The sequence below is a fragment of the Phacochoerus africanus genome, chromosome 2 (genome assembly GCF_016906955.1).
Source record: "Phacochoerus africanus isolate WHEZ1 chromosome 2, ROS_Pafr_v1, whole genome shotgun sequence".
Classification (NCBI taxonomy): Eukaryota; Metazoa; Chordata; class Mammalia; order Artiodactyla; family Suidae; genus Phacochoerus; species Phacochoerus africanus.
Genome location: NC_062545.1, coordinates 147,987,778 through 148,013,942, shown reverse-complemented (window position 1 = coordinate 148,013,942; position 26,165 = coordinate 147,987,778). Strand labels below are relative to the sequence as shown.

The window sequence follows — 26,165 nt, the reverse complement described above, 5'->3', positions numbered from 1 at the left end:
TTTGAGACTAGACAATTTGTCGTAGGCACTGTCCTGTGCATTCCTGGATGTTTAGCAGCATTCCTGGCCTCCACCCATTATATGTCAGTACATTCCTCCAGTCGTGACCCCAAAATGTCTCCAGACATTGCCAAATGTCCCCAGAGAGACAAAGATCACCCCAGGTGAGAGCCACTGTTTCTGGCAATGAGATGTTCTCTGCCCTAGGCACTTTGGTTCCCATCTGCTCAACAGGAATTTTTGTTTTGTTTTTAATTTAAAAAATTTTTTGTCTTTTTTTTTTTTTTTTTTAAGGGCCTCACCTGTGGCATATGGAAGTTCCTAGGCTAGGGGGTCAAAGAGGAGCTGCAGCTGCTGGCCTACACCACAGCCACACCGGATCCAAGTCATGTCTGTGACCTACATCAGATTGAACCTGCATCCTCAGGGATACTGGTCGGGTTTGTTACCGCTGAGCCACAATAGGAACTCCTATTTAAAGATTTTGGGGGGCTGTGACCACAGCATGCAAAAATTCCTGGGCCAGGGATCGAACTGGAGTCACAGCGTTGATAATGCTAAATCCTTAACAGCTAGGCCACCAGAGTACTCCCCAACAGGAAGTTTGGGAGATATCTGACCACCCTAAGTATAGCTGGTACATACCAGGGGGAAGCTTTGGGTGGTGGGTACCGAGTCACAGGACCTACAGTGCGTGCTCAGTGCTGCACTATGCAGGAGTGCTGTTCTGTGCGCAGACAAGCCAACAGAGCCTGAAATGTCAGGAAAGGCCTTAGACAACCAGCAGGAAGAATAAGGCCTGGGTGCAAGAAAAAAAGCAGCAGAGAAGACTGGGTCAGGATGCAAACTCTTTCCTAAGACAGATGGCACCCAGCTGCCTCTTACCTGGCTGGGCAGAACTTTAAGAAAATGGCTTTGATGTATTACTTCCATCACCGTTGCTTGTTCTTAGTAAAATATCCTTCCTTTTACTTCACTTCTGTACCTCCTTCCCTTTCCAGCCTGTGATCTGAACCCTCACTCCTCACCTGCCCCAAGGAACCCCAGTATATCCCAAGCTTGCAGGCTTCAGGCCCTCTCCATCCATACTCTCAATGATTTCAGCACAGTGGATGGCAGTTGCCCAAGTTCAAGGCACTCCACTGTTGGTCATACTTAGACTCTGGTGCCCTTTGCCTTTTTTTTCTTAAAGCTCTGTCCACCACTGCCCCCCACCCTCCCCATTATCAGTGCATCTCTGGTAAAAAGTGCAGTTCCCCCAGCCCTTTGAAGAGTTATAGGTATAAAGTCAGCAGTGGCCTGGGAGGGGTGGGGACCACTTTGAGGTGCCAAAGAATGTGGGGACAAGATCAGAAAAAGGTCACCCCCTGGAAATGAAGACAGTTTAAAATAAATGCATCATGCCTGTGTTTGGCTAGCAACAGAAGTGACTGCCCCTCTTGGGGAGAGCCAGCCTCCATCCCAGAGCACATGATGGAACTATCCCGTCAGTGCAAAGCCCAGGACAAGTTACTCCAGCTCTGTGAGCCTTGGTCTGTGAAATAATGGTTTAGAGGATATGACTCAGGATTCCATGACGTAAAACAAAATCCACAGACATGTTCTGCCCCAAGTGAGTCCAGACAGCCTTAAGGTAAGGCCATTTGTGAACAGGCATTTTATGTGGTCAGGTCCCCCTCCCCCCGGCTTTTTTTTTGCTTTTTAGGGCCGCATCTGAGGCATATGGAGGTTCCCAGGCTAGGGGTCTAATTGGAGCTACAGATGCCAGCCTACACCACAGCCACAGCAATGCCAGATCCTTAATCCACCAAGCAAGGCCAGGGATAGAACCCACAACCTCATGCTTCCTAGTCGGATTCGTTTCCGCTGCGCCACAACAGGAACTCCTGGTCAGTCCCTTTTAACGAGGGGCTGATTGGTCCTTGGATTTTGTGAACAGCTTCTCCACTCTGCTCCATGCTCTCCAGCCCTAGGACAGGCTGGCCCAGCCACTGCCAGGAGAGTAATGTGTGCGCTTGGCTTCTTGTAAGTTGGTGTCCCTTGGGGATAACTGGAGTTTGTTTCTGGTTCAATTGTGAACATGTTAAACCATAAACTCTCAGTAAGCAAAAAGCCCTAGGGGTTAAAATGGTACTCAGACCAGATGCTTAGCAAGCTGCTAGTTTTAATTCAACATCAGGCTCACAGCAGAGGTTAAATTCTTACTGAGTCCTGGCTCCTGAGTCTCCCAAACACGTTCACTCAGTCATTGTTGCCTCACGCTGACAACTCTGGTCAAGTGATGCTTGGGGCGGGCAGGTGTCAGATGTGTGGGCTTCCCGGCTTTCTGCATGTTGCTTCCTTTCTCCAGCCACTCGGTCACTGGAAGGGCTCCTGCAGCCACGTTCTGTTGCACAAGTCGGTCCCTGTGGCCAGAGCTTGGGAACCAGGCAAACACGGATGCAAGGTAGGCAACCAGGGCCCAAAGCAGATTCAGGAAGCTTGCAGAGGGTCTTGGATTGGTACCGATTTCACTTGGAAGATGTGAGTGGTCTTGTTATTTTGTCCTATCAACTGGAGAAAGAGAATGCAAAGGGTCCAGGTGATATCTGGTGCTGGTCCAGGGCTCCCGAGGCCCAGCTGCACCTTTCCTGAAAGTCTGAGACAAACCCTGGAATCCCCAAACAACAGCCCCTTTACCCACTTCTATCTTTTCCTAAGTCAGTTCTAGTTGGTACTTTTCTTTTATTTGCAGCCAAAGGATTGCTAGTGAGTACAGGCTCTAACCTCACAGAGAGGCCAGGGTAAAATCCCACACATTGCAGAACCCACGGGTGCAGGATTTCAGTCACTGTGCACAAGACAAGTTGTAACTAATTAAATCCCATTTGGCAGCTCCAGGTGAAGAGGCCTGAAGTCTGGGTCACGGAAGGCTCCCCTGGGACAGAAAGGAAGTGTCCCTAGATCCAGCCCCTCCCTCCAATCAGGCTTTTTGGTCTGTTTGCCAAAGGACACCCTAGGTCTAGAACTTTGGATCCTCCCACGGTTTTGCTACAGCTTCTTCACTAAAGCTCAAAGACATTCAAATAAAACCACAAATAAAGCCATTTCACACAGTGGCTGGTACCCATGTTTAACTGTCATGCCTTGGAAAGAAATGTAGGCTCCTTTGCCATGGGGTGTTAACTCTTTTATTAATTTAGTGTTAACATTTATTTTGCTTTGTGGATTTCTTTTTTGGAGTTGTGGATTCAATAAACAACAACAGCTGGGTTTCCCCAGCTGACCGGGGAAACATTAAATGCATTACAGTCAAAGAGGGGAGCGGGACGATACGGAGAAGGAGCTCGAAAAATTTAAGGCAAATGTTACTCCCATCTTAAAGGGAATAGATCAAGCAGATCTGTGCATATCAATGAAAATATATGAAATATTTGTCAAAATAATTAACATCGGTAAAAATTAGAACATGTAGCTTATAAAATGCCTACACAGGTCTGGCAGAAATAAATCCAACCATGTCATTAGTCTCATAGCACACACAGACACAGGGGATTCCGCCTTGGGAATAAGTCTCTGGAAAAGCAGAGGCCAAAGCATTTTAAAGGCAATTCCACAAAATGGGACGCGACAGACAATGAAGCTCACAGGCTGGCTTTACATTTTGGTAGGAGGACTTGCTTGGTCATGGGGACACCTTTTAGCCAGCCCTGGGAACCTCCTGGGAGCCTCCGAAGGCCCTGCGTCAGGTAGATGTCATCTCTCAGACCATGAGACTCTCAGAGACACAGACAGAACGCGTGACTTGGGCCCTCGGCTCTCTCAGAGGAGAGGGCTGCAGAAGAAGGAGGGTCACCCCATCCCATCTGTTTGGGATTTGACTTTCTAAGCCATCCTGTGGTTTTGGGAGTCACTGAATATGCAGAAATACGTGCTCCATCCCCGGTGGTCACACATTTTTATGCCCCCAAATCTGTTTTATTTACAGTCTGACCAAACAACCCCCCAGACTGCCACGTGGCAGGTGGATGAGCAGGTGTGCCCCTTGGCCCTTCATCCCACAGGGGGACAGCCTGGGCGTCTGCGGGTGGACCCCGGTGGGTGAGATTTACTATGGAGCAGCACAAAAGCACGGGGAGAAGGGTGATGTTATGCCAAGCGTTTTCCCTTTCTGCTTTGGTCTTGGAGATTCAGTAAACTTATGGTCCCAGGAGCTGCTCTGAAGCTGGGGCTGTGGCTTTTTGGAATTCATCCTGTCCCCATTTTGAGCTGGCCAGAAGAATGCAGCCAGCAAGCTGAGTGTGAGATGTCACTGCTTCCGGAGTACCTCCTCAAAGACCCCCACCCACCTGGCCAGGGTACCCAGAGGTGCCACGGAAGGACCTCGCTCTCCTGGGGAGATAAAGCTGTCAGATGCCGGGCACCACCCCTGAAACCGGCCGGCAGTCTGGAGAAAGGTGGATGGACGGACGGACGGACAGACGGGAGGGGCCCTACCCTGCGGGCAGCCGGGCACCCCCTACCCGGCCAGGAGGCACGTTCGGCAGCAGAACTGAATGAAGAGCTTCCGTTCACAGAGCCGGTTGGACTTTACCATCTCGCAGAAAGTCTCGTCAGCTGGGCCCCAGGAAGAAGAAAGGAGGGACAGGTCAGACTTTGGGGCCAGTTTGGATTGCTGGGGACACAGAGGGAGTGGGGGCGGCAGCCCTCTCGGGGAAGACTGTGTGTGATATGTGGTGGGCCTGGTGTGGCAGGGGCTGGCACTGAGTCTGAGAGACAAGCATTCAGGGGGTGTTTTGGGGGAGCAATAGATGGGGTCTGGGGCACCTGGGCTGTGCCAGGGCTCTTACTGCCCCTCATTCTGGATGGCTGTGCTGGGGGGGTTAAGACAGGCAGATAAGAGGGCAGGTTGCTGCCATGGTCCAGGGGATACCCTGGATGGGGGAGGGGAGGGGGTGAGAGGAAGAGTCATTGAGGCAGTGGGAAAGGTCTGAGGTGGGGAGCCCTGGAAGCCAGCTCTTTTTTTCTGGCTGGATGCATAAGCTGAGGCGGTGACTTCCTAGAGTAGGAGCTGCCTGGTCTTTGAAGGGACATAATTCCGCAAGCCAAAAAGAAACCACCCAACACCAAGGTAAGGCGGCTGCCTTGTGGTCCACGGGTCATGCCCATGGCTCTTTCTGTGGGCTTCATGCTCTGCCAGGCCAGGCCAGTGCCAGCTCCACGCCCAGGAACACCGTGGCGCTGGCAGCTCCCCTCTTCTGCATGCCAGCTGGCTTGCAGTACTCAGAGGTGGCCCCAGGCTGCTCCTTGCACAGCTTGTTGGGCCATGAAAGGCTCATTCCCCACCACAGCATGTTTGCTCATGGCTCCTGCACTAGGTCTTCAGCTCAGAGTCTTCTGCCAGCCCTTCCTCTTGCCTGGAATCCCCCATCAGTCTTTGGTCTCCCCTGAGTTCCTGCTTTCACAACCCATCCTTGGCTCCCAATTGGCTTAGAGAACCAAGGCTCCCAAAGCACAGGTGCAGGTCCTTCCTATGGGACACTCAGGCCTTGTCGATGTGAGCTCAAGGGAGGCTGAGAGCCTTCAGGCTTCCTGACTTTGACCTCCAGGGTCGGGCCTCTCCTAAGGGGCATCACCACACCTGGGCCCCTTGGGGCTTATGGCTGAAGAGAGGTTACAGTACAAAAACAAAATCATTGTAAGAGTCACTCAACAAACCAACAACAGCAGCTGGGTTGGTGGCCAGGATGCCTCTCTGGCCAATGGAAGCAGCCTAAAGGGAAGGAGGAGGACCAGAGGAGAACCAGGGGGCCAGCCCGGGGAGGGGCTGTACGTGTACAAAGAGGCTGCTGTCCTTGCATCTTCTCCTCTCTCCTTTGCCTAGGGGCAGCCGAAGGGTGCTCACCATTGCTGCATGTGTGGTTGGTGATGCAAGAGGTTCCCAGCTGCGTGAAGCCTGTCTTACATCGGCTGCAGTTCCTGCTGGAGCCTTCACAGCTCAAGCAGCTCTCGTCACACCTGTGGGGGGAACATGGGTTCCTGGTTGGCAAAGAATCCCAACCACTCCCTTCCCAGATCCTCCTCACCCTCCTACCCTGCGCCTCTGGCTGGAACTGTGCCCTCACGATGGCGGAAACCCCAGCCCAGCATTTGTATCTCTCCTCCTGTCAGACCTCTACTGCCCTGGAAGTGGAGATGGTCACAGCAGGAGGATGCCTGGAGCTAAGGACAGGTCCCAGTCTCTGAGCCTGGGCACCACAGTGCCCAGGAGAAGTCCAGTGGCTCACCTGGACTCTCCCTGGGCACTGTGGTGTCCCCCCCACAGGTGGCTCCCTGGGTACATCAGCATTAATTCTTGGGGCTCAGGGCCAACATCCACCCCGAATGTGACAGGACCCTGGAGTTGGCCAGAGGCTGTTGTCCATCAAGCTGAGCCTTCTTTTTGGTGCCATCGGCCTCTGTGCGGTGACAGGGGTGGGGGTATTCCTTACAACCCTGTCCTGGAGACGGGACCCAGGGCCATTGCTAACAGGGCACCGTAACCTAAGGGGAGGGTCGGCGCACTCTGGCTCTCAGGCCGCATCCAGCAGCTTCCTTGGAGTCAGTCTCGCTCATTGATCTGCGTCTGTCTGCTCATCAGGCCCTTCACAGAAGAGCCTGCTAATGTGGAGACAAGGCTTGGATGTGCACCTTCCTGCTCTGAGCGGCGCTCAGACCTGGTCTGTACCCGCTGCCTTTTCTGAGTCCAACTTTAGGGACTTGGTCTCTATAGATCTACCTCCTACCTCACATCAAGCTGCATCCCCAAAAGGCCTGGGAATGGGGCTCAGGCAGGGCATCAGACAGAAGCCCAGCTCAGCCATGCCTGGGTCTGCCCTGTGTGGACAGTTCTTTGCTTAGGACAGATGTCACCAGCCCAGCAGTGACGAGATGCCAACAACAAGGCTCAGGTCAGATGCCACCATGGATTCTGGCTGCTTAGGGCCTCTCGGGCAGTGGGCCCACAGCCTGGGTGAGAGGTGGCTTTTCTTTCCTGGGGTAGCTGAGGGTGCCTCCAAACTGGAGCTCAGGCCCCGCATGTAAGTTCATGCTTAGAAATGTATAAATCCTACTGGCAAACGGCATCCAGGAGCCCTCCTCATACAGCAAGGGCCCAGCCTCCTCCTCCTGCCCCCAGAACCCAACAGGGAGGAAGGGGCCTGCCGCGTAGACCCTGTTCCTGTGTACTCTGGGGAAGGCCCCAGGGCCTGGACCCTGTCCTACTGTACTGCTTTGGTCGGGCCACAGGTCCCTGGTGCCACAGCACAGGGGACAACTCCCCCTGCCCGCCGCCCCCCACCCCCACCTCACTTCTCTTACAATGTCCACTAGTGAGATGGAAGCTAGAGCCAAGCCATTGAATTGTGGGGTCAGCCGTCTTGAAGGCCCAGGGCCTAAACATTTCCAGGCCATGGCTGAGGGGTGCTTCCACTCTAAACAGTGAGCAGGGTGGCTAGAGTGGAGAACCAGCTGTACACAGCTTACTTTCTTCTCTAAACTCAACCTCACAGAGCTCCAGGATCTCAATGGCAGCTTCCACAGGGGTGCCAGCTCTCTGCTGCTATGTAACAAACTGTTGCAATGCTACAGCTTAATCCACTACCAGTCAGCATCTCCCAGTTCTGCAGGCAGAAGTCTGGGCAAAGTTCTGACAGGCTCTCTTGCAGGGTCTCATAAGGACTCGGTCAAAGTATTGGCCAGCCTGGTCAGATCTGGAGGCCCCAGCTCAGGGGGCTGCTCCCTGATGCTCCCCCAACTGCCTGGGGACCCCAGCTTCTCTGAGAGACCCTCTTGGCTTCTCTGTCAGGGTTACCGTGCTTGGCACGTGGTCTTCTCAGGCAGGGGGCTTTCAAGATGCCTTCTGTGGTACCTACCTCACCCCCAAATACCACAGTGAACTCTGCTTTGCCAAACTCTGCAGGATAGCACCCACCACAGCCCACCTCCTGCCTTACTGCCAGGGCTACTGCCCCCCACCTCCTGTCCTTAGGCTGATAAAGGTCTTGTCATTCTTCAGTCTGGGCAGAGACAGAGCAGAAGGCCTGCCTGAGTCTTGCCCCAACTGCATACCTGGGAGGGGCTGAGGGAGGGAGGGTGTGAAGGGGCTGGGGGTGGGAGAGGCTAGCTTGCCCCTCAGGCAAGCTCCCTACCAGGTTGCTCTGTCTTCAAAGTGGTCCTTGCTTGGTCTTCTAGGTCCTGTTTCTAAGTTGAGGGGAGTCTGGTGCCTCTTGAAATTCCTATCAGGGACTGTTCTCAGCCTTGCACTGTAGCTTCGCGGGTCTTCTCAGCATGCAGGCTGCCAACCCAGCAGCCCTGTGCCGTGGCCTGGCTTTTCCCCATAAATCCTGCCTGGCTGCTTGTTCCCTCAGAGCTGCCCTGGCTGGCACTCAGCACCCTGGGGCCTTTGGGCAGTCAGGCTTTCTGAAAGCTATAGCTGCTGCAGCTGGGAGAGGCCCTGCACAACCATGAAGACCAAGGCCATTCATCCTTCCAGAGGGAGCCACACTGAGGGGGTCTTCAGAGCCAGGGACTCAGGAGATGGAAATTCTCTGAACAGCTGGCATTTCGCCACCTGGACACCCCACACAGGGGTCTTCCTGGGTGTGTGTCTCCAAGACCAGCACTGGACCCTCCTCTAGGGCTGAAAGCTTTTTCCCTATGCGGGTGAGTGCCCAGGGAGCTGCTGCCCTCTGCTGCCAAGGTCACTGGGGCCTCTTGCCCCCTGCCTCCTGCGGCTGGGGCCCCGTAGCTTCTGGGTGCCCTGCGGGGGCTGGATGCCATACTTGTGGGAGTACCTAGCATTGTGTGGGATCCAGGAGGTCTGACAAAGGAACCTGATGATCACTATGTAGTTGCACTGGTCCATGGGCTGCTGTACTCACCCTGGAGCCAGCTGGCTGATTAAAATGAAAACGTACTTTATTTTTTATTTTGTTTTTTATTTATTTTTGGTCTTTTAGGGCCACAACTGCAGCATAGGGAGGTTCCCAGGCTAGGGGTCTAATTGGAGCTATAGCCACTGGCCTACACCAGAGCCACAGCCATGCCAGATCCCAGCTGCATCTTCGATTTACACCACAGCTCATGGCAACACCAGATGCCCAACCCACTGAGGGAGGCCAGGGATCAAACCTGCATTCTCATGGATGCTAGTCATCTTTGTTTCTGCTGAGCCATGACGGGAACTCCTAAATTATCTAATTTTAAATTTTAAACAATCTGACATGTGGTTTCCTTAATTACATGGTGTGAACACACTGTGGTCTGTGGTGCAGGCTCCCTGGGGTCTGTTCCGGTGTGGGGGCTCTGCAAGGCGGGCCCGGCACTCTGTGTCCTGCCCTCTCCAGCTACACAGTGCCTGGCACACAGTGACTCTCAGTGAAGACTCAGGAAATGAATGACAGAATGAGAGCCGCTACCTGACTTGTGACCTAGGCCATCCCTACCTGCAGGGTTCCCTTTTCTGCACAGTTCCTGTCTGGCCACCATACTCACTGCTGTCATGGGATGCAGCATGCCCCTTCCCCAGCCCCAGAACAGGGGTCAACCAGACCCGGCCCTCCTGCTCTCCTTCCCCGGCAGTCTTGGAGGCTGCCCGGAGGACTGCCTGGAAGGGACACGTACCTTCGGCACACTTTGTGGGGCAAGCCAGGCATCTCCTCTGGGTAGAAGCCCTCGCCACAGGCCGGCACACATCTCCAGTCTTGGAAGTGGAAGTTTGTGGCACAGTGAATACATTCTTCTCTGCTGGGCCCTGAGGGGTCCGGGAAAAGTAGCAGAGGTCAGGGACCACCCACCCACTCATCACGTGTCCTGGGCCTGCTGCAGCGCCTGCGAGCTCTGGGTTCTATTCAGATGCCTCCAGGTCACCACCACACCTCGATCCCCAGGTGCCCAGCATACATCTGCAGTGGGCCCTCCTACCCACTCCTGGGAGGTGGGCATCCTGTCTCCACTTAACGGACGGGGACATGGAAGCATGAGCTGAGCTCTGCACACCGCCCGCTGCCTGTGCCTTGTTCATCCACCATGATTCCAAGTGTTTCCTTTCCCAACAGGCCTGGGCCGAGCTTCAGCCAGAGCTCTGAGCTTTGAGCGAAATATGGCCTGGCCATACTGAGGTGAGCTGCAAATGTAAAAAACATACACATTGGATTTCAGAGATGTAGAAAAAAAGAAGGAAGGAAGGAAGGAAGGGAAGAAAGAAAGAAAGAAAGAAAGAAAGAAAGAAAGAAAGAAAGAAAGAAAGAAAGAAAGAAAGAAAGAAAGAAAGAAAGAAGGAGAAAGAAAGAGTGAAAGAAAGAAAGTAAAATAGCTTTTTGATTTTTTTTTTTTTGCCATTTCTTGGGCCACTCCCGCAGCATATGGAGGTTCCCAGTCTAGGCGTCGAATTGGAGCTGTAGCCGCCGGCCTACACCACAGTCACAGTGATGCCAGATTCTTAACCCACTGAGCAAAGCCAGGGATCCAACCCGAAACCTCATGGTTCCTAGTTGGATTCGTTAACCACTGAGCCACGACAGGAACTCCAGCCACGATGGGAACTCACACGTTGATTTTTAAAATATTGTTTAGATGTAGAACTTACAGTATTTAGAAGCATGGGTTAAAATAAATAAGATGTTATAATTACTTTCACCTGTTTCTCTAGGGCACTTAAAAGTGCATCAGTAGCTCATATTATGTTTCTATTGGACAGAACATAGTGCAAGATAATATGGGTTGGGGGCATGGGGGCTGACAGGTATTTGATGTGAATGACCAGGACACTTTCAACAGAATAAAAACCCTTTGTGTGTTTTCAATTTTTTTGTGTGTGTCTTTTTGTTTTTTTTAGGGCCACATTCACGGCATATGGAGGTTCCCAGGCTAGGGATCCAATCGGAGCTGTAGCTGCCGGCCTACACCATAGCCACAGCAATGCCAGATTCTTAACCCACTGAGCAAGGCCAGAGATCGAACCTGCAATTTCATGGATACTAGTCGCATTTGGATATAATGGGAACTCCCTTTGTGTGTTACACTTTTATTATATAAGGCTTATGGGGGGAGAAGGTGGCCAGAGAGGCCAAAGTTCTGAATGAAGGATCCAGAGTCGTGAAGGAAAATCTGTAGTTCAGTCAAGAGGACTCAGCAGCCTGGGGCAGGCAAAGATCCAGTTGGAAAAAACCATGCTGTCCCTCCGTCTGTCTGCCCACCTGTGCATTCATTCTCACCAACAAGTAAGCGCTGGGCATCCACTCTATGCCAAACGTCCCCAAAGGACATCTAACAGGATGTCAGAGATGCAGCGAGGTGGCCGCTGGCTGGTGGCTTAGAGGGTTGAACCCAGAGAGATGTCATCTCAGATGCTCAGGGTGACCACAGCTTTGGTTAAACCTCTCCTCACTTTGATCTGATCTGGTCTCAGCTTGAGGCCTGACAACTAAGGCAGAGGTGTCCTGCCATCTTCCTGGAGTCACTTCTGGACCTAGAGGGGGCCTCTTGGCTGCATCAAGAGAGGACCCCCTTGTAGACAGGGATCCGCAGGGCACCTCTGCCAGCCCCGAGGCTCAGCGCTCTGGGCTGGTTTTCACCTCTCTGAACTACAGCTTTAAACCCTGAAGGGGATTCTGAGTTCATCCCAGACCGTGGGAACGAGGCAGAAGCCAAAATCCTGGGGGTGGCAGGCCTTCATGAAGGACAGCTGTCCACCCACCTGGGCTCTTCATAGGGGTGTCCTCCCTCTCCTTCTGGGATGCAGTGGGAGAGCCGCCCTACAAATATGTCTGGTGTATGTCCTGGATGGAAGGCTGCTCTTGTGCCCCCCTGCATCCCTCCACCATCATTTATCTCTAGGGGGTGTCTGGGGTGGGTGGCTCGGCCCTTGGAAGCCTCGGGCCTCCCCTGCTGAATCTTATCATCTACATTATGCTGCGTTGGCCACTGGGGTCCCCAGTGCCTGAGGAGCTTCTGCACTGGAAAAGAATAATCACTCTCTCTCTTTTTTTTTTTTGTCTTTTTGTCTTTTCTAGGGCCACACCCATGGTATATGGAGGTTCCCAGGCTAGGGGTCGAATCAGAGCTGTAGCCGCCAGCCTATGCCACAGCCACAGCAATGCAGGATCCGAGCCGCGTCTGCGATCTACACCACAGCTCACGGCAATGATGGATCCTTAACCCACTGAGCAAGGCCAGGGACCGAATCCGCACCCTCATGGTTCCTAGTCGGATTCTTTAACCACTGCGCCATGATGGGAACTCTGACTCCTGTTTGTTTCTAGTTTAATGCTCAACGTACCAAATTTGAAAGCTGATGCAACTCATTCAGTTGGGGAAGAAGAGAAAGCCCTGGAGTGGATGGAGGCGACAGCCCCATGACAATGTGTACATGCTTTGGGTCACCAGGCTGTGCACTTCCAAATGGTGAAGATAGTACTTTTTTTTTTTTTTTAGGGCCACACCAGTGGTATATGGAGGTTCCCCAAGCCAGGGGTTGAATCCGAGCTGAAGCTGCCGGCCACAGCCACAGCCACGTTAGATCCAAGCCTCATCTGCAACCTTCACCACAGCTCATAGCAATGCCACATCATTACCCACTGAGCGAGGCCAGGGATTGAACCTGCATCTTCATGGATACTAGTCAGATTTGTTTCCGCTGAGCTACGACGGGAACTCAAGAAGATGGTACATTTTACGTTATGGATCTTTTACCATAATGAGAAAAGCTGAGGAAGCACAAATTTCCTAGACAAATTGTTTTCATAATTACTAAACATTATGAACTTTATAGCTCCAAGTCTCTTAGGGATTCCATTTAATCAAAAGGCTTTACCAGCTTTAGACACTTGAAATGTACACAGACCACAGCAATAACAGCAAAATGGGTGATGCTTAGCAGGAACCTCCCCACCACAACTTTTGTGGGGCCCAAATATAAAGTGAAAATGTAGGGCCATTATTTAAAAGCAGGACAAACATGCTATAAAGGCTCCTAAGATATAAAATACTTTGCGGAGTTCCCGTCGTGGCTCAGTGGTTAACGAACCCAACTAGGAATCATGAGATTGTGGGTTCAATCCCTGGCCTCGCTCAGTGGGTTGGGGATCCAGAGTTGCTGTGAGCTGTGGTGTATGTTGCAGACACAGCTCGGATTCCGAGTTGCTGTGGCTCTGGCGTAGGCTGCTGGCTACAGCTCCGATTCGACCCCTAGCCTGGGAACCTCCATATGCCATGGGTGCGGCCCTAGAAAAGACAAAAAGACAAGAAAAAATAAAATAAAGTAAAATACTTTGCTTTTTTTGGCAGTCCTTCTCTTGACCTGTCATGGTATTTTTTAATCTGTTATTTCATGTCATGCTCCCATGATGAGGACTGGCCCTCATGCCCCTTGACTTGGCACACATGTGCCTTGCTGGCAGCTACCCACTGACCAATGTGCCATGCCCAGCTGGGTCCCCTGTACCCACTCACAGCAGATGGTAACTCCAAGGGATCCCATCCTCTCTGCCAGGAGGCTCGAGGTACCCAGACTGGGGATGGACAAGAGGCATGTTCCTACTGAGTCCCCCACTGAGTGTCCCAGGGCACTGCTGGACCAGGGCCATTGTGCCCTGTTCTGTATTCATGCCCGACCATGACCCTCTCCACATTGCAGCCCGCCCCCCACTCCAGACCCTGGCAGTGGGCAGCAGTGGGAGCAGGGAGGGGAAAGCTAGGGACCTGGCAGCTGAGAATAGGTGGACCCTGCCAGGGAGCAAGAAAACTCCTGCCACTCAGAGCTGGAAGCAAGGACCCTTTCCCAGCAGCTGCCAGGGGTGCACGCATGCAGAGCACCCAGAGCGTGGAGAGAACCCAGGTCCACAGGCATGGGGAGCAGGGGGAGACCCCCAGACAGCCTGACACCTGTACACTGCTGAATTATGTGTCTGAAGTGACAGAGATGTTGCTGGGTTGGGTGAGAGAACCCCAAGCGACTCTGAAGCTGTTTGCCCACAGGCAGTGTGAGGATGCAGAGAAAGCAGCTAATCTGAACTACTGAAATCAAAAGTGGCATTAAGCCACACGCCTGAATCTTGTGGATTCGAGTGCCTGTAAAATTAAAGTAAGTGACATCAGCAAAGCTCCTTAATCAACCTGGGCTAAATAATGAGTCAAAGAAACAAGAATGAAAACAACAGGCAACAAGGCAAACGCTAGGAAAGGGGCTGAGCCCCTGTCTTTTTGGAGGTTGTCCCAGAAGGGGCTCAGGAAGGCACATTTTCTACAGGCCTTGAGGGTGCTTAGTATGTCCACTCTGGTCAAGGGTCGAGGGCCCCTGGACATGGGCTCCCGTCTGGCTGCACGTCCCAGGACCTACATTATAGCATCAGTGACTGACTGAGCAGAGACCTAATTCTTACATCACTACCGCGGCACAAACTCAATCTGAGGTGAGTTGCTTAGAACAAGGACCAAAATGCTGGGTGGGGAAGGAGTGTCAATCAGAAATGCCTGAGCCCACGCACTCAGTATATGTGCTGCGAGGTCCTGCCGCAAATAACTGCAGCACGAAGCCTGACAAGGCAAATGCATTCTCTGCTAATTTTCATAACAACTGTGCCTGGAAGACAGCTGTGCTATATAACCTTTGTGAGGAATTACAACACACATTAAATTGTAGAAGTCTTTTCCTCTTTGAGTAAAATGTTCAAAATAAGAGCAGACAGGTGCAAAGAACTAAGGCTATGTTCCATAAAGCCTTCTTCCCTTCACCACCGGAATTTGTCCCCCTCCTCTGCCCCCCTGAATCTTTAGGGGGTTGAACCACAGGCAGTGCAAGGGCTGGGTTCCACATGAAACAGCTCACGAGAAGTCGGCACCCCTGTTCAGCCTGCAAACATCCTCTGCTTGGCTGGGCTTCTAACGCCAGGAAACCTAGGCTGCTTAAAGTGGGCCCTTGTGTTTGCTTGTTTGTTTTCTTAATTTTAAAAATTCAGATAAAACGTACCTAACATAAAATTTACCATATTAACCATTTAAGCCTATAGCTCAGTGGCATCAAGTGCATTCATGTTGCACAGCCATCACCACCATCCGGCTGTCCTCAGAACATTTTCATCTTCCCCAATGAACCGATGGACCCATTAAACACCATTTCCTCATTCCCCTCCCCCAGCCCCTGGTAGGGCCTCTGGGATTGGATACTGCAACACCAAGTCTGGGTTTTCTGGGGTTTCAAGGTAGTTAACCTGCCCGCCTGGATAACTCGGGCTCCCGCTCTGGCCTCCGAGGCATGCTGTGAACTCACCTACACAGGTCTGGCAGGTGTGATGGCATTCCCCACACCTGATCTGCTCAGAGTCAAAGTAGGTGCCTGGCTCACAGTCTGGAATGCAGCTGCCCCGTGCAAGGCTGTTGAAAAGAAAGGCAGGTTTTCATATCCTTTCCAAAATTCTAATTTAGTTATGGTTTATTCTCACATGACCTTTCTGAGAGCAAACGAAAGCTGCTAAAGCATGGCTCTTTGTGTCACTTAAGGGTTCTAAGCTAATGCAGCAGCCTGAGGGCAGCTGGAAGGGACAGCCCGGCCTGGAAGCCGAGTCTCTGCCTTCTGGCGGCCAGGGTGCCAGGGGCTCCTTCCCCAGAACCCCACAGCCTCTGTCCCAGTGCAGGAGGCCACATCCTCTCCTGCTCTGTGATGGTTTCTCTTCACTGACTCCAATCATACTAGAACCCATGCCCCATGAGGAGAACCAGAGCGGCGGGGGTCGCCCTGGTGGCTCACTGGCTTGGTCTCACTGGGAGCAGCCCTGGCATCTATAATGTGTGAAGGGGTGGTGGCAAGGCCGACCCTGGAGCCCAGTGGGCTCCTGCCTCTCTCTTGCTTGAAAACCTTCTTTGCTGCACAATGAACTTGACGTAAAATCCTCTCCTGGGACCTGGCAGCCTTCCCTGCTGTGACTCTGGCCTTCCTCCCTCACCTCACTCGGCAGCGAGGCAGCAAAGGCACAGGTGCTGGAGTGGCCTCTTCAGCCAAACCTGCCTCTGCCCTTCCAAGCCATGATCCTAGCCCTGGGCCGGCCAGCCAACCTTCCTGCACCTCTGTCCCCTCTGCTGTGGAACAGTCAAGGCTCCTGCACGGTCTGGCTGCTTTGAGGACAGAATGAACAAATACATGGGAAGCCCTGGCAGGTGTCAGGCACCCAGCAGTGTGAATGGATTCTGGTTACTGCTTCAACTCCCAAGGTCACTCTGGGCTTGCTGTGCCCTTTGCCAATGGGTCTGCTGCCAGACACATGGAACATGTGACCAGGGTCTGTGAGATCTAGAGGCTCCGGCACTTAGTGGGGCTGAAAGCATCTCTGTATCAAGGCGGAGGCTGGCCCAGGGCTCCTCCTGGTCCTGGCACCCAGGTCGCTGCACCTGCACTTCAGTCAATTCTTTATTAATACCTATTCCCAGCCCTAAAGAGATGGATGCACGGCATAGCCGCCCTCACTGCTTCAACGGGACAGCGATGCTTTGAAGCCACAGTTTAAAAGGATATTGGGCAATAAAGGGAAGCTTTCTATGGATTACGGCTGACGATGTTTCGGAGTTCTAGTGCCTTGCTGACTGCTCGTCGTGGCTGGAACCACTGCCTCCGCCTGGGGGGCTACTGCCCAGGAGGCATTTTTTTCCATTACACAGCTCCCAGCCTAAGCACCTGACTTCCTTTCTCCAACCCAACCCAGAGGAGCAGGAACAGGTTCCCCAGGACTCCCCCAGCACATCTCTGCTGCAAAATGGGTTCCAGGGATCTGGAAAAACTGAGCCTCCCCTGACAACCGGTCTCCAGCCTGGATGGGGGGCCCTGTGGGAGGGGCCACACAGCTGCCACCCAGGGCCCCTGCAGTGGGGCCAACTGGCCATCTCTGCCTTCCCCTTTGGGGTCTCTTTCCTTGACCTCTTCGTTCTTCTGCTCCTAATCATGCCATGTCCAGCTCCCAGGTTCAAATGAGAACAGATGTGATGTGTGACTCTGGGGCTTGTTCCCCTTCCCTCCCTCGACTCTCAGGTGTCCAAGGAGTGGACACTCTCCTCTCTGATCCCCTGACCCGGATGAGGGGCAGGCTAGGGGAGCTGCAGCATGGCAGCTACATCATGCTGCCCATGAAAACTCTTCCTTTCCCCATTAGTATTTATATGAAGAGGAAGAATGATCACAATGGTTGCGATGAAGGTTAAATGAGGCAGTATTGATGAGAGCAGCTGAATAAAATGCTTCAGTTTTCTTCTTTCACTCCTCACTCCAAAAGAATTCAACCCTGCGAGTGAATTTCAGTCTCAGCAGCATTTGGGTGGAAGGGAGGCTGGGCTTGGGGGATCAGAGGATCCTCAGCTGGGGCCCGTTAGAAATGCAGAGTCACAGAGCTGCTAGGTCAGTATCTGCATTTTGACAAGGGCCCTGGTGACAGTGATGCCCTGCCGTCCCATGCTCACTGTGGGTGAGAAGTGCTGCCTTCGCTGACACTTGTCTTTCTTCCTTAAAATGCAGATCCTGGTTCTAGACTAGACTGCAGGAGGGCACACAGCACGATTTTGAACAGAATGTTCTCTAAGCTTCTCAACAGCAACTTTAAGGATATATACATATAAGTGATGTGTATTTGGCTGCATTCAGTGGACTAAACCACATTTCAAAATATCCTGGTAAAAATCATTAACCTGGTAACTTTTTTTTTTTTTTGCTTTTTAGGGCTGCACCTTTGGCATATGGACGTTCCCAGGCCAGGGGTCAAAGAGAAGCTACAGCTGTCGGCCCACGCCATAGCTGCAGCAATGCAGGATCCAAGCCATGTCTGCGACCTACACCACAGCTCATGGCAACACTGGATCCTTAACCCAGTGAGTGGGGCCAGGGATCAAACCCGTGTCCTAATGGATCCTAGTTGGGTTCGTTAACTGCTGAGCCACAAAGGGAACTCCGATAGTAACATGTTTTTAAAGGAGACACGTGCTGAGCCTGGTGGAACCAGAAATCTACAGAGTGTCTCCAGGAACAAGCTCCTCACCTGCAAGGAGACATGAGAGCTTGGAAGACAGAGAAGACACGGTAACAACAGGGTAGGGGGATATGTGCTTCCCAATGCACCCCCCACCCCCCGCCCCTGTCCATACCAGGAGGGAAACTGGGCTGGTGGGGCTACTGGTGCCTAAGAAGGAATTCCTTGCCTTTCTGGGTGCCAGCCCTACTTTCTATGATCAACTCTCATTTTTACCAATTCTCCAAATGTGACATGAAATGTAGAGATTGTCCTCATCTTCTTTCTATCTTAAACACCAATCTCCAAGCGGAAATCTGATTTTGACTTGGAATCTTTCTTTAAAAGGAAGTGAAATTTGGGGAGTATTTTCCATCTCCCAGTCAGTTTGTCTCCTTTTACTCCATGATAGTTTATTACTATTATTATTTTGCTTTTTAGGGCCATTCCCGAGGCATATGGAGGTTCCCAGTCTAGGGGTCTCATCGGAGCTGTAGCCGCCTGCGTACGCCAGAGCCACAGCAACACGGGATTCGAACCACATCTGTGACCTACACCACCGCTCACGGCAACACCGGATCCTTAACCCACTGAGCAAGGCCAGGGACTGAACCTACAACCTCATGGACCCTAGTCAGATTCGTTAACCACTGAGCCACAACAGGGACTCCTTGACTTGGAATCTTTATCCTGAAAGGCTTTGGGGCTTTTAGGAAAAAGTGGCAAAAACTTTACCGAGTGATAGAAACTAAATTCAGTATATACACATGGCCACGCTTTTCAGTCTGAAGGGAGGGTCCTACCTGAATCCTTCTTTACAGACAGTACATTTCTCTGGCTCATCAACACATTTTTTACAGCTTGGGTGGCATTTAAGGCAGTTTTTCTGACCTGGAGAAAAATAAGATGAGGAAAAGAGAAGGGGGAACAGAATGGATGGGGATCAAACCCAGGCAAACGAGCCTCCAGTGTTTCAAAGCAAGGCTGATGCAACAGCTATTAGCAGCAGCCCTCTCAACCACAGATGGGTGATGTGGTAACAGAACCACCAGAGGCACGCGGAGACCACATGCCCATGCGTGGGAGCGTAGGCCTCGCACCTCTTTTCTGGAGGAGACTAAAGTCCTCACACAACCCCGAGGCTTGGAGGTGGGCCCTTTTTAGAGAAGACAGCCTCTGGTCCTGCTTATTCCCTAGGGACTGGAGCCAGCCCCCGGAGGGCGCAACAGCTTACTCAGGGGCAGTGCTGATCCCCCACCCCAGAGCCTTCCCCCTGGTCTTTACTGATGCTTGGGCACTCTGTACACAGACATGAATACATGATGCCCTCCAGCCCTTGGTGGGCGGAGTGTGGGGGAGACCTGGGTCTCAGCTCCACCTGCATGGCTTCAGCAATTATCCAGGCCACTCATCTGGCACCTTGTCAGTGCCACCCTGTGCTCTGCCTCCTCCTCAGGGCCCCATAGGTGGTACATGCACTGCAGGGGCTCAGGGAGGGTGTGTGCGGGTGACCAAAGTGGCTGATTCTCACCCAGGGGGAGCAGCAGGCAGTGGAGATGAAGGAACCTCCACAGGTCTGGTTGCCACTCAGGGAAGGTGTTTGCAAAGCCTGTGAAACACATCTTGCACGACTATTATTTGTATCCCCCTTAAGGAGAGTGATTATTCGATGGCTTATCTATATCTTTCTTTAAAGACATACTCCCTGGCTCCTTCTCCATGGGAGTAACAGCAGGGCTGTGATGGGATCTGTCCTGTAGGATGCAGGCCCAGAGACCAGCTCTGGGTAGGCCTGTCCCTGCACAACAGCCAGTAACACAGTAACTTCTTTGAACTCATCTAAGAGCTGCCCATCAGTTTAATCCACACCCTCTCTTTTGCCTCTTCTGGGTGAGGTGAGTGGTGAAATGCTGGCCTGGGGTCCTGGCCCCAGAGCCCACCCATCCTCCTTCCTGGGATGTGGCATGGAAGGACAGCGGGTCACACTGCTCTGAGTTCAAGTACTGCCTGGGTCATCCCTTGATGTGGGCCCCTAGCCCTCATTCAACTTTGCTTCCCTGTCTGTAAGGTGAGGAAAGCATCACCCACCTCCTGGGAACGTGGTCACTGTGTAAAGTGCACTAAGACCAATCCCGTCTTCCTGAGGCCCGTTATGCCGGCAGCAGGCTCCTCTTTGGATTCATGGAGACCTGCCAAACTCCCTCTCCTTAAACGCCCATTTCAGCTCCTCGGCTCTTCCTGGAAGGGGCTTTCATCCACTTTCAATCACCCAGGCCACAAGCCAGCACCAGGTCCCTGCACCCTGGCCCATGTACACATCCACTGCTCCAGGAAAAACTGCAGGACATTCTTGGGGGCCTTTCTTCTTGGAAGTCTGAACTCAGTCTGAGCCTGAGGGCCACCTCCTCAAGCCACCTCCCTATAGACGCGCGACATTCCTGGACTATGAGGGGCTCCATCCCAGCATTGCTCTGAACCACCCTGGCCAGTGTGTGTGTGAACTGCTATCCGCTAACAGGATCCCAGGGCTTGGATTTCCCTTTCTCTCCCATTAAGGATCCTTTCTCAGGACACAGAACACAGAAAGCAGAGGGCTGGGCAAATGCTCCCAGAAGGGACCCCGGCCCAGAGAAGGGCTGATGCATCCTTGGGACACGCACTTACTTTCATCAGCATAAAACCCAGCAGGACAGAGGGTCACACAGGTGTTCATCTCCTGATGGTGATAGAACCCTCGGCGGCAAGACAGGCATTGGGTTGCGCTCCGGCCCGAGCATGTCTCACACCCTTTGTGGCAGCGGCGACAGCGTCGTGCTCCTGTGTCCCCAAAGTAGCCCAAGGGGCACGTGCTCACGCACTTCCTGTGGGGGCAGACGGGGAGAGGGCCTTTCCAGTTGAGCCCCAGCTGCGTACTTGTGGCAAGCACAGCGGGGCCAGGCCAGGGAAGGCAGCTGCCAGAGACAGACCTCAGTTGCCTCCTGAGAAAACCTCAGCAGGGCCCTGAGGAAACTAAGGCCCTGGGGTGGAGGTTAAACCATCAATGCCCCGGAGGCCTTCCTGATGGAGGAGAGGGTTGAGAACTTGGTGGGGACCCAGGACTCTTTCCCTTTCAAAGTTTCCTCAAGAGAGGTGGGTCACTCGCAGGCTGTGCTTGGCTGCCGTGGGCAACACCATGATGGGACAGGACTTTTGGGAGTCTCAGCTCCGGCAAAACCCCACCCATCAAGCCCACAGGCAGTGAGCAGATCTCCAGACCATGGGTCAGGCCAGCAGGACAAACGTCTTTGCCAGGGCAAGGTGAGTGTGGCTGTGCCTGGGCCCCGAGGACATGGTGAGAGTCCCCAGTGCACCCCTGCTGGAGCCCTGAGGGAATGTGCTCCACACTCACGGATGGGGGGCCTCGTTCATGGCCACCTGTACAGACACTGTACTGTGTCAGCAGTTCCCAAGGGGCCGGCAGGCTCAACAGCACCCATTTTTGTTTAACAAAATGGAGAGAAAGTAAGTTTATAAGCACAGACCCCACAGTGCCACAGCCTCTGATTTCTCTGTCAGGGTCATGAGTTACTTGTGTGATAAGAAAAAAAGGATACTAAACATAAAAACCCAAAGCAGTGACCCTCAATGTGATTTTTTTTTCTAGGGTGTTAGTTAATTCTTTTTCTAGGATGTTAGGGCGCTGGGCTATAGGGGCAAAGAACACAGCTTGGCTGCTTAGCAGCATGCTGGCAGGTCTCGAGGCCATGCAGGTGCAGCCCAGTTCATTACCTGCTTGTCTTGACGCTCCCCAGGCTGAAGTGGACACAGTTCAAGCACTGGTCTGCATTGGGGCCATCACAGCCTTTGTCACCACACTCCGGATGGCACACACCTTAAAGAAACAAATATTTCCTTTCACCTATAGAGATGCTTTCTCCATCAGGTCCAGTCCCCTAGGACCCTGTGTCTAGGTCTCGCGGTTTGCCAGGCCCCTGCTGGGGCCGGAGAGGCAGACCACAGGGCCAGAGCGCCCCCTGCCCCACGACAGGGATCCGCCTCAGCTAAGAGCCGAGCTAAGTGTCAGAGGGTCTGATGACTCTGGACAGGGATGGTCTGAGAACAAGCAGGACAGTGGGTGGTGGTGGCAGGGGGACCCAGATCAGTGGGGAGAGGGGCATCGTGAGATTCTAGAAGAGTGGCCACAGCAGGGGGGTCGGTGGGATGGGGAATGCTTCACTCAGTGTCATCTCCTGCATCAGAGTCATGATGCTGGGCCAGCTGCCAAGCCTGATTTCCATCGAGAAGGACGAAGCAATGCAAATATGGGGAGATGAGGCTTGAGGGCATTAAGGAAGCTACCACCAAGCAGTGATGCTCTGATGGAAGTAAGCAGGAGAGGCTGGAAGAGAAACTGCCACATCCCACACATGTGTTAAGGGAGTTGGAATGCGTTTCTATGTCCTTCGGGTGGGTCTGGGCTGGGTGGGAGCTGAACCCTATTCGGCTCCCCTCTCTCTCACCCTCTGTGGAGCGCCACCCCTGTCTTCCCTTGAGCCCCCAATTCTAACTCTGGGAGCCTGTGTATTGTTGTCAAAGCGATGGAGAAAAATGCAGGCGCATGGGGACCTGCAGGTCTCCCTTCCACCTGCCCCACAGGGAAGTGCCCAGTTTGACTGGCTCTTGCCCTCAGGGGCCTGGGAAAGCCCATCCACAGGTGTCCTAACCTGGGGGACCAGGCCAGCGCTGTAGTGGGACTCCTGCCTCCATTGTCCCCCATCCTGTTCCTCCTTTGGAAATGGCCCCAGAAAGCCTCCCCATGTGGGGAGGAGCCCAGGAGGGCATTCCGAGGGCTTCTGAGTCTTTGGAAGAAAAAACAACCTTCTACAAGGTTTCAGTTGTTGGAAGGGTGGGGAGTGAGTTCAGAAGTAAAGAGGAGGTGATTTGCTGGCCACCAGCATTTCATGGGGACGAGAGGGCAAGACAAAAGTCCCCATTCTCTGCTGTCCACAATGAGTCTTTGCCGAGGGCACAAAGCCCTCTTCATTCGTCCTTAAAGGGCCTCCAGACCTTCCCAGTGTTAGACTCGCTCTATTTTGCTTCCCTCCCTGAAGGTGTACCGTTGTTGACATTTCCAAAGCTTTCATTGTGGGTCCTACCGTGAACCCCTTTCAAAACCGTGGGCTGCTCCCCCAGGTCCGGGGTGTGGAGGGCACTAGAGGCCAAACTCTAGTGCAAGGCACCCCACCCCTCCCAGCCCCAGATGGCTGTTCAATTCTGGAATCAGTTCTCACTTGATCTGATTCTTGCCTACCTCATCCCAGCCCACCTGTGGGGACCTCCTCACAAATCCTTCATGGGGCCCTGCGCCCCGGGACACAGGCTTGGCGCTCAGGTCCAGCCTCCTCCCGAGCCGGCCTGACGACCCCACCCCTGTCTCTCCTCAAGGCAGGGCTGTCTCACTTGAGAAGATAAACAGTTTCCTCAACTTTCAGGAGATGTAGGGGCCCAGGGAGGAGACAGACCACATTCCTCCCTCTTTCTTGGCACAGGAGACAAAGCTCCATGCAGGCAGGCTTTGGTCTCGAGCGTTCACTGCCAATCGCCCAGCACCCAGAAGAGCATCTGGCCCAGGGAAGGTGCTCGATAAATACCTGGTTAGTGGCTAGGGAGTAGGGGGAGAGGGGTGAAAGGAGAGGGGATGAGAATTTGGGAAGCACAGGTGTCATCCTGTCCACACACGGGATGTTCTGGATGCCCCCTCCCTCCAGGCCTCTTTGCGGTGGAGAGACTTGGCAAGAACTGGGCGGAAAGCCCCCTGCAAGGGCAACAGAACCCTGACAGGCATCTAGGTAACAGCCACATCCAGCCCTGCACCAGAGGGCTTGGTGAGAACCCACCCATGCCCGGTGCTGGGGTCCATATCTGTAAGCACCCTCCTCTGTACAGCTCTCTACTTGGATTATCAAAAAGCCAGTAGCGACTTGGGGATGAACAGAGGCAAAGTAGTATATAGAAGATGGACAGACAACAAGGCCCTACTGTAGCACAGGAATCACCATTCAATAACCCATAATAAACCATCGCGGAAAAGAAAATGAAAAAGAATGTGTATGTGTATAACTAAGTCACTTTGCTACACAGTAGAAGTTAACACAACACTGCCAATCAACTATACTTCAACAGAATTGAACAAAAGCCCAATATCAAGACTCATCTCTGCCCTGAAACATTCTTTTCTCTCTTTTTTTTTTTTCCTGTTTTTTGGGGCCTCACCCACGGCATATGGAGGTTCCCAGGCTAGGGGTTGAATCGGAGCTGTAGCTGCTGGCCTACACCACAGCCACAGCCACGCCAGATCCAAGCCATGTCTGTGACCTACACCACAGCTCACGGCAACACCGGATCCTTAACCCATTGAGCAAGGCCAGGAATCGAACCCGTGTCCTCATGGATCCTAGTCAGATTCGTTTCTGCTGCGCCACGATGGGAACTCCAGTGCCATGAAACATTCTTAAATTAAATCCGCCTGGCTGGCCATCGGGTCCCAACCCCTCCATCACTCCTGAGAATGAGAGGGGATTTCTGCTACAGCTGTAACTCACTCTGTGGGAGAGCATGTGGTATTATTCATTGTACTTATACTCTTGTCTCCTTTTCCTCTCTTCTCAATGAGTCCAAACTTTCCTCAGAGATGCACTATCTTCACGTCTCACTTCCCAAGGTTCCAGCTGGAAGGGGAGCAGACGTCTTATGCTGAACCAGCAGGTGAACAACTGACCCTCTCTACAGGGTGTTAGAATGATGCAGGCTTATTTGAAAACTCCAATCTGAATCCTTTGTGGAGCACATCCAGGATCAAAAAAACATGCTAACAAATGTTAGAAAGCAACTGGGGCGTTCTGGATGAGTTTTGTCCTTATGGGCTTAGACCAACCCGTAAAGGAACAGGAGGACTCAGGAAGCAACACAGCCTTTTTCACCATGTATACATCTGAGGAAAGTGCTCCAAGTGGAACCTCTGTGTCACTCTGAGGCTGAGGTGGGTGTAGGAGGAGAGGTGTCTGCACTGAGAGCCCTGTCATCTCTGGTCCCGTCTCCTTCCTGATGGTGTGTGACTGGGGCACCTCACTCACGAGGCTTCAGCCCCACCTGGGGAGCAGAGAGGCGCCCTCCCCGTCTCAGGGTGGATTTCCATACGCTCAATAACTTCAGGAACCCCGGCTCCACCATGACCTTCGCCTCCCACCCTTTCAGCCTCTGGCCACCTCCCCTGCTCCATTCCCAGGGAGCAACACTGGCTGAGAATGTCACCTGCCCCTGAAACACCTCATAGCTGCCTCCTTGACAGGACAGCTGCCCTGATGGCTCTGGCGAGGGGCCTGACACCTCCCACAGGAGCCCTGCTCCCTTTCTGTCCTGGGAGGCTTACTGTCCACGCCCCAGTCACCTCCTTCCCTTTACTTCTTGTCCCAGGGAGAGCTGGCCCGCCCCCTGCCTGCCCTCAATACAGTACTGCCCGGCGCTCCTGCTGGCAGGCCTGGGGACTGGGCCCAGTGCCCTCCACGTGCCATCTGTCCATAACCATATCCCTGGTACCCAGCCACCTCTGTAAGCTCCTGCTTTGCCCTCTCAGCTGTGTGGCATAAAAATCATGACCTCACCTCAAAATCGCCCCACCTCCATCCCCCATAGTCTCTCCTCCCTAGACTTCTGTATCTGGGCTTGTTTGTCTGTGACTGAGAGGGTGGTGCCCCCAGGGCACCCATGAGATGCTCACACGCCCTTGACTGTGCCTGTGGCTGCTCCTCTTCCACCTCCCTGTTAAGCACCCCCTCTTACCCTCTTGCTCTTTCCCACCTCCGGTTCTTCCGCAGTACGTAGTGCACCTGCCCCACATGTGCCAGAGACTTTCAGAGAACTTTCCCAAGTGTCAGGCACACATCTTTTTTTTTTTTTTTTGTCTTTTTGCCTTTTCTTGAGCTGCTCCCGCGGCATATGGAGGTTCCCAGGCTAGGGGTCTAATTGGAGCTGTAGCTGCCAGCCTATGCCAGAGCCACAGCAAAGCAGGATCCGAGCGGCGTCTGCGACCTACACCACAGCTCACGGCAACACCGGATCGTTAACCCACTGAGCAAGGGCAGGGATCAAACCCGCAACCTCATGGTTCCTAGTCGGATTCGTTAA

At 53.0% G+C, this 26,165-nt stretch overlaps 1 protein-coding gene across 4 annotated transcripts in view; it reads right to left on the bottom strand.

Moving 5' to 3' along the window:
* Positions 1-3,147: 3,147 nt before the first annotated feature.
* The window catches only part of PCSK6 (proprotein convertase subtilisin/kexin type 6), a 188,424-nt gene continuing 165,406 nt past the window's right edge, over positions 3,148-26,165 (bottom strand). For all 4 annotated transcript variants that reach the window (XM_047766897.1, XM_047766900.1, XM_047766896.1 and 1 more), the window contains 7 exons: positions 21,771-21,873; positions 20,667-20,863; positions 18,806-18,893; positions 15,287-15,390; positions 9,643-9,772; positions 5,885-5,997; positions 3,148-4,596 (listed from right to left, as the gene is read on the bottom strand). In XM_047766897.1, the coding sequence (XP_047622853.1) occupies positions 4,499-4,596; positions 5,885-5,997; positions 9,643-9,772; positions 15,287-15,390; positions 18,806-18,893; positions 20,667-20,863; positions 21,771-21,873 (833 nt within the window). In that variant the 3' untranslated portion in view covers positions 3,148-4,498. The remainder of the gene's footprint in view (positions 4,597-5,884; positions 5,998-9,642; positions 9,773-15,286; positions 15,391-18,805; positions 18,894-20,666; positions 20,864-21,770; positions 21,874-26,165) is intronic.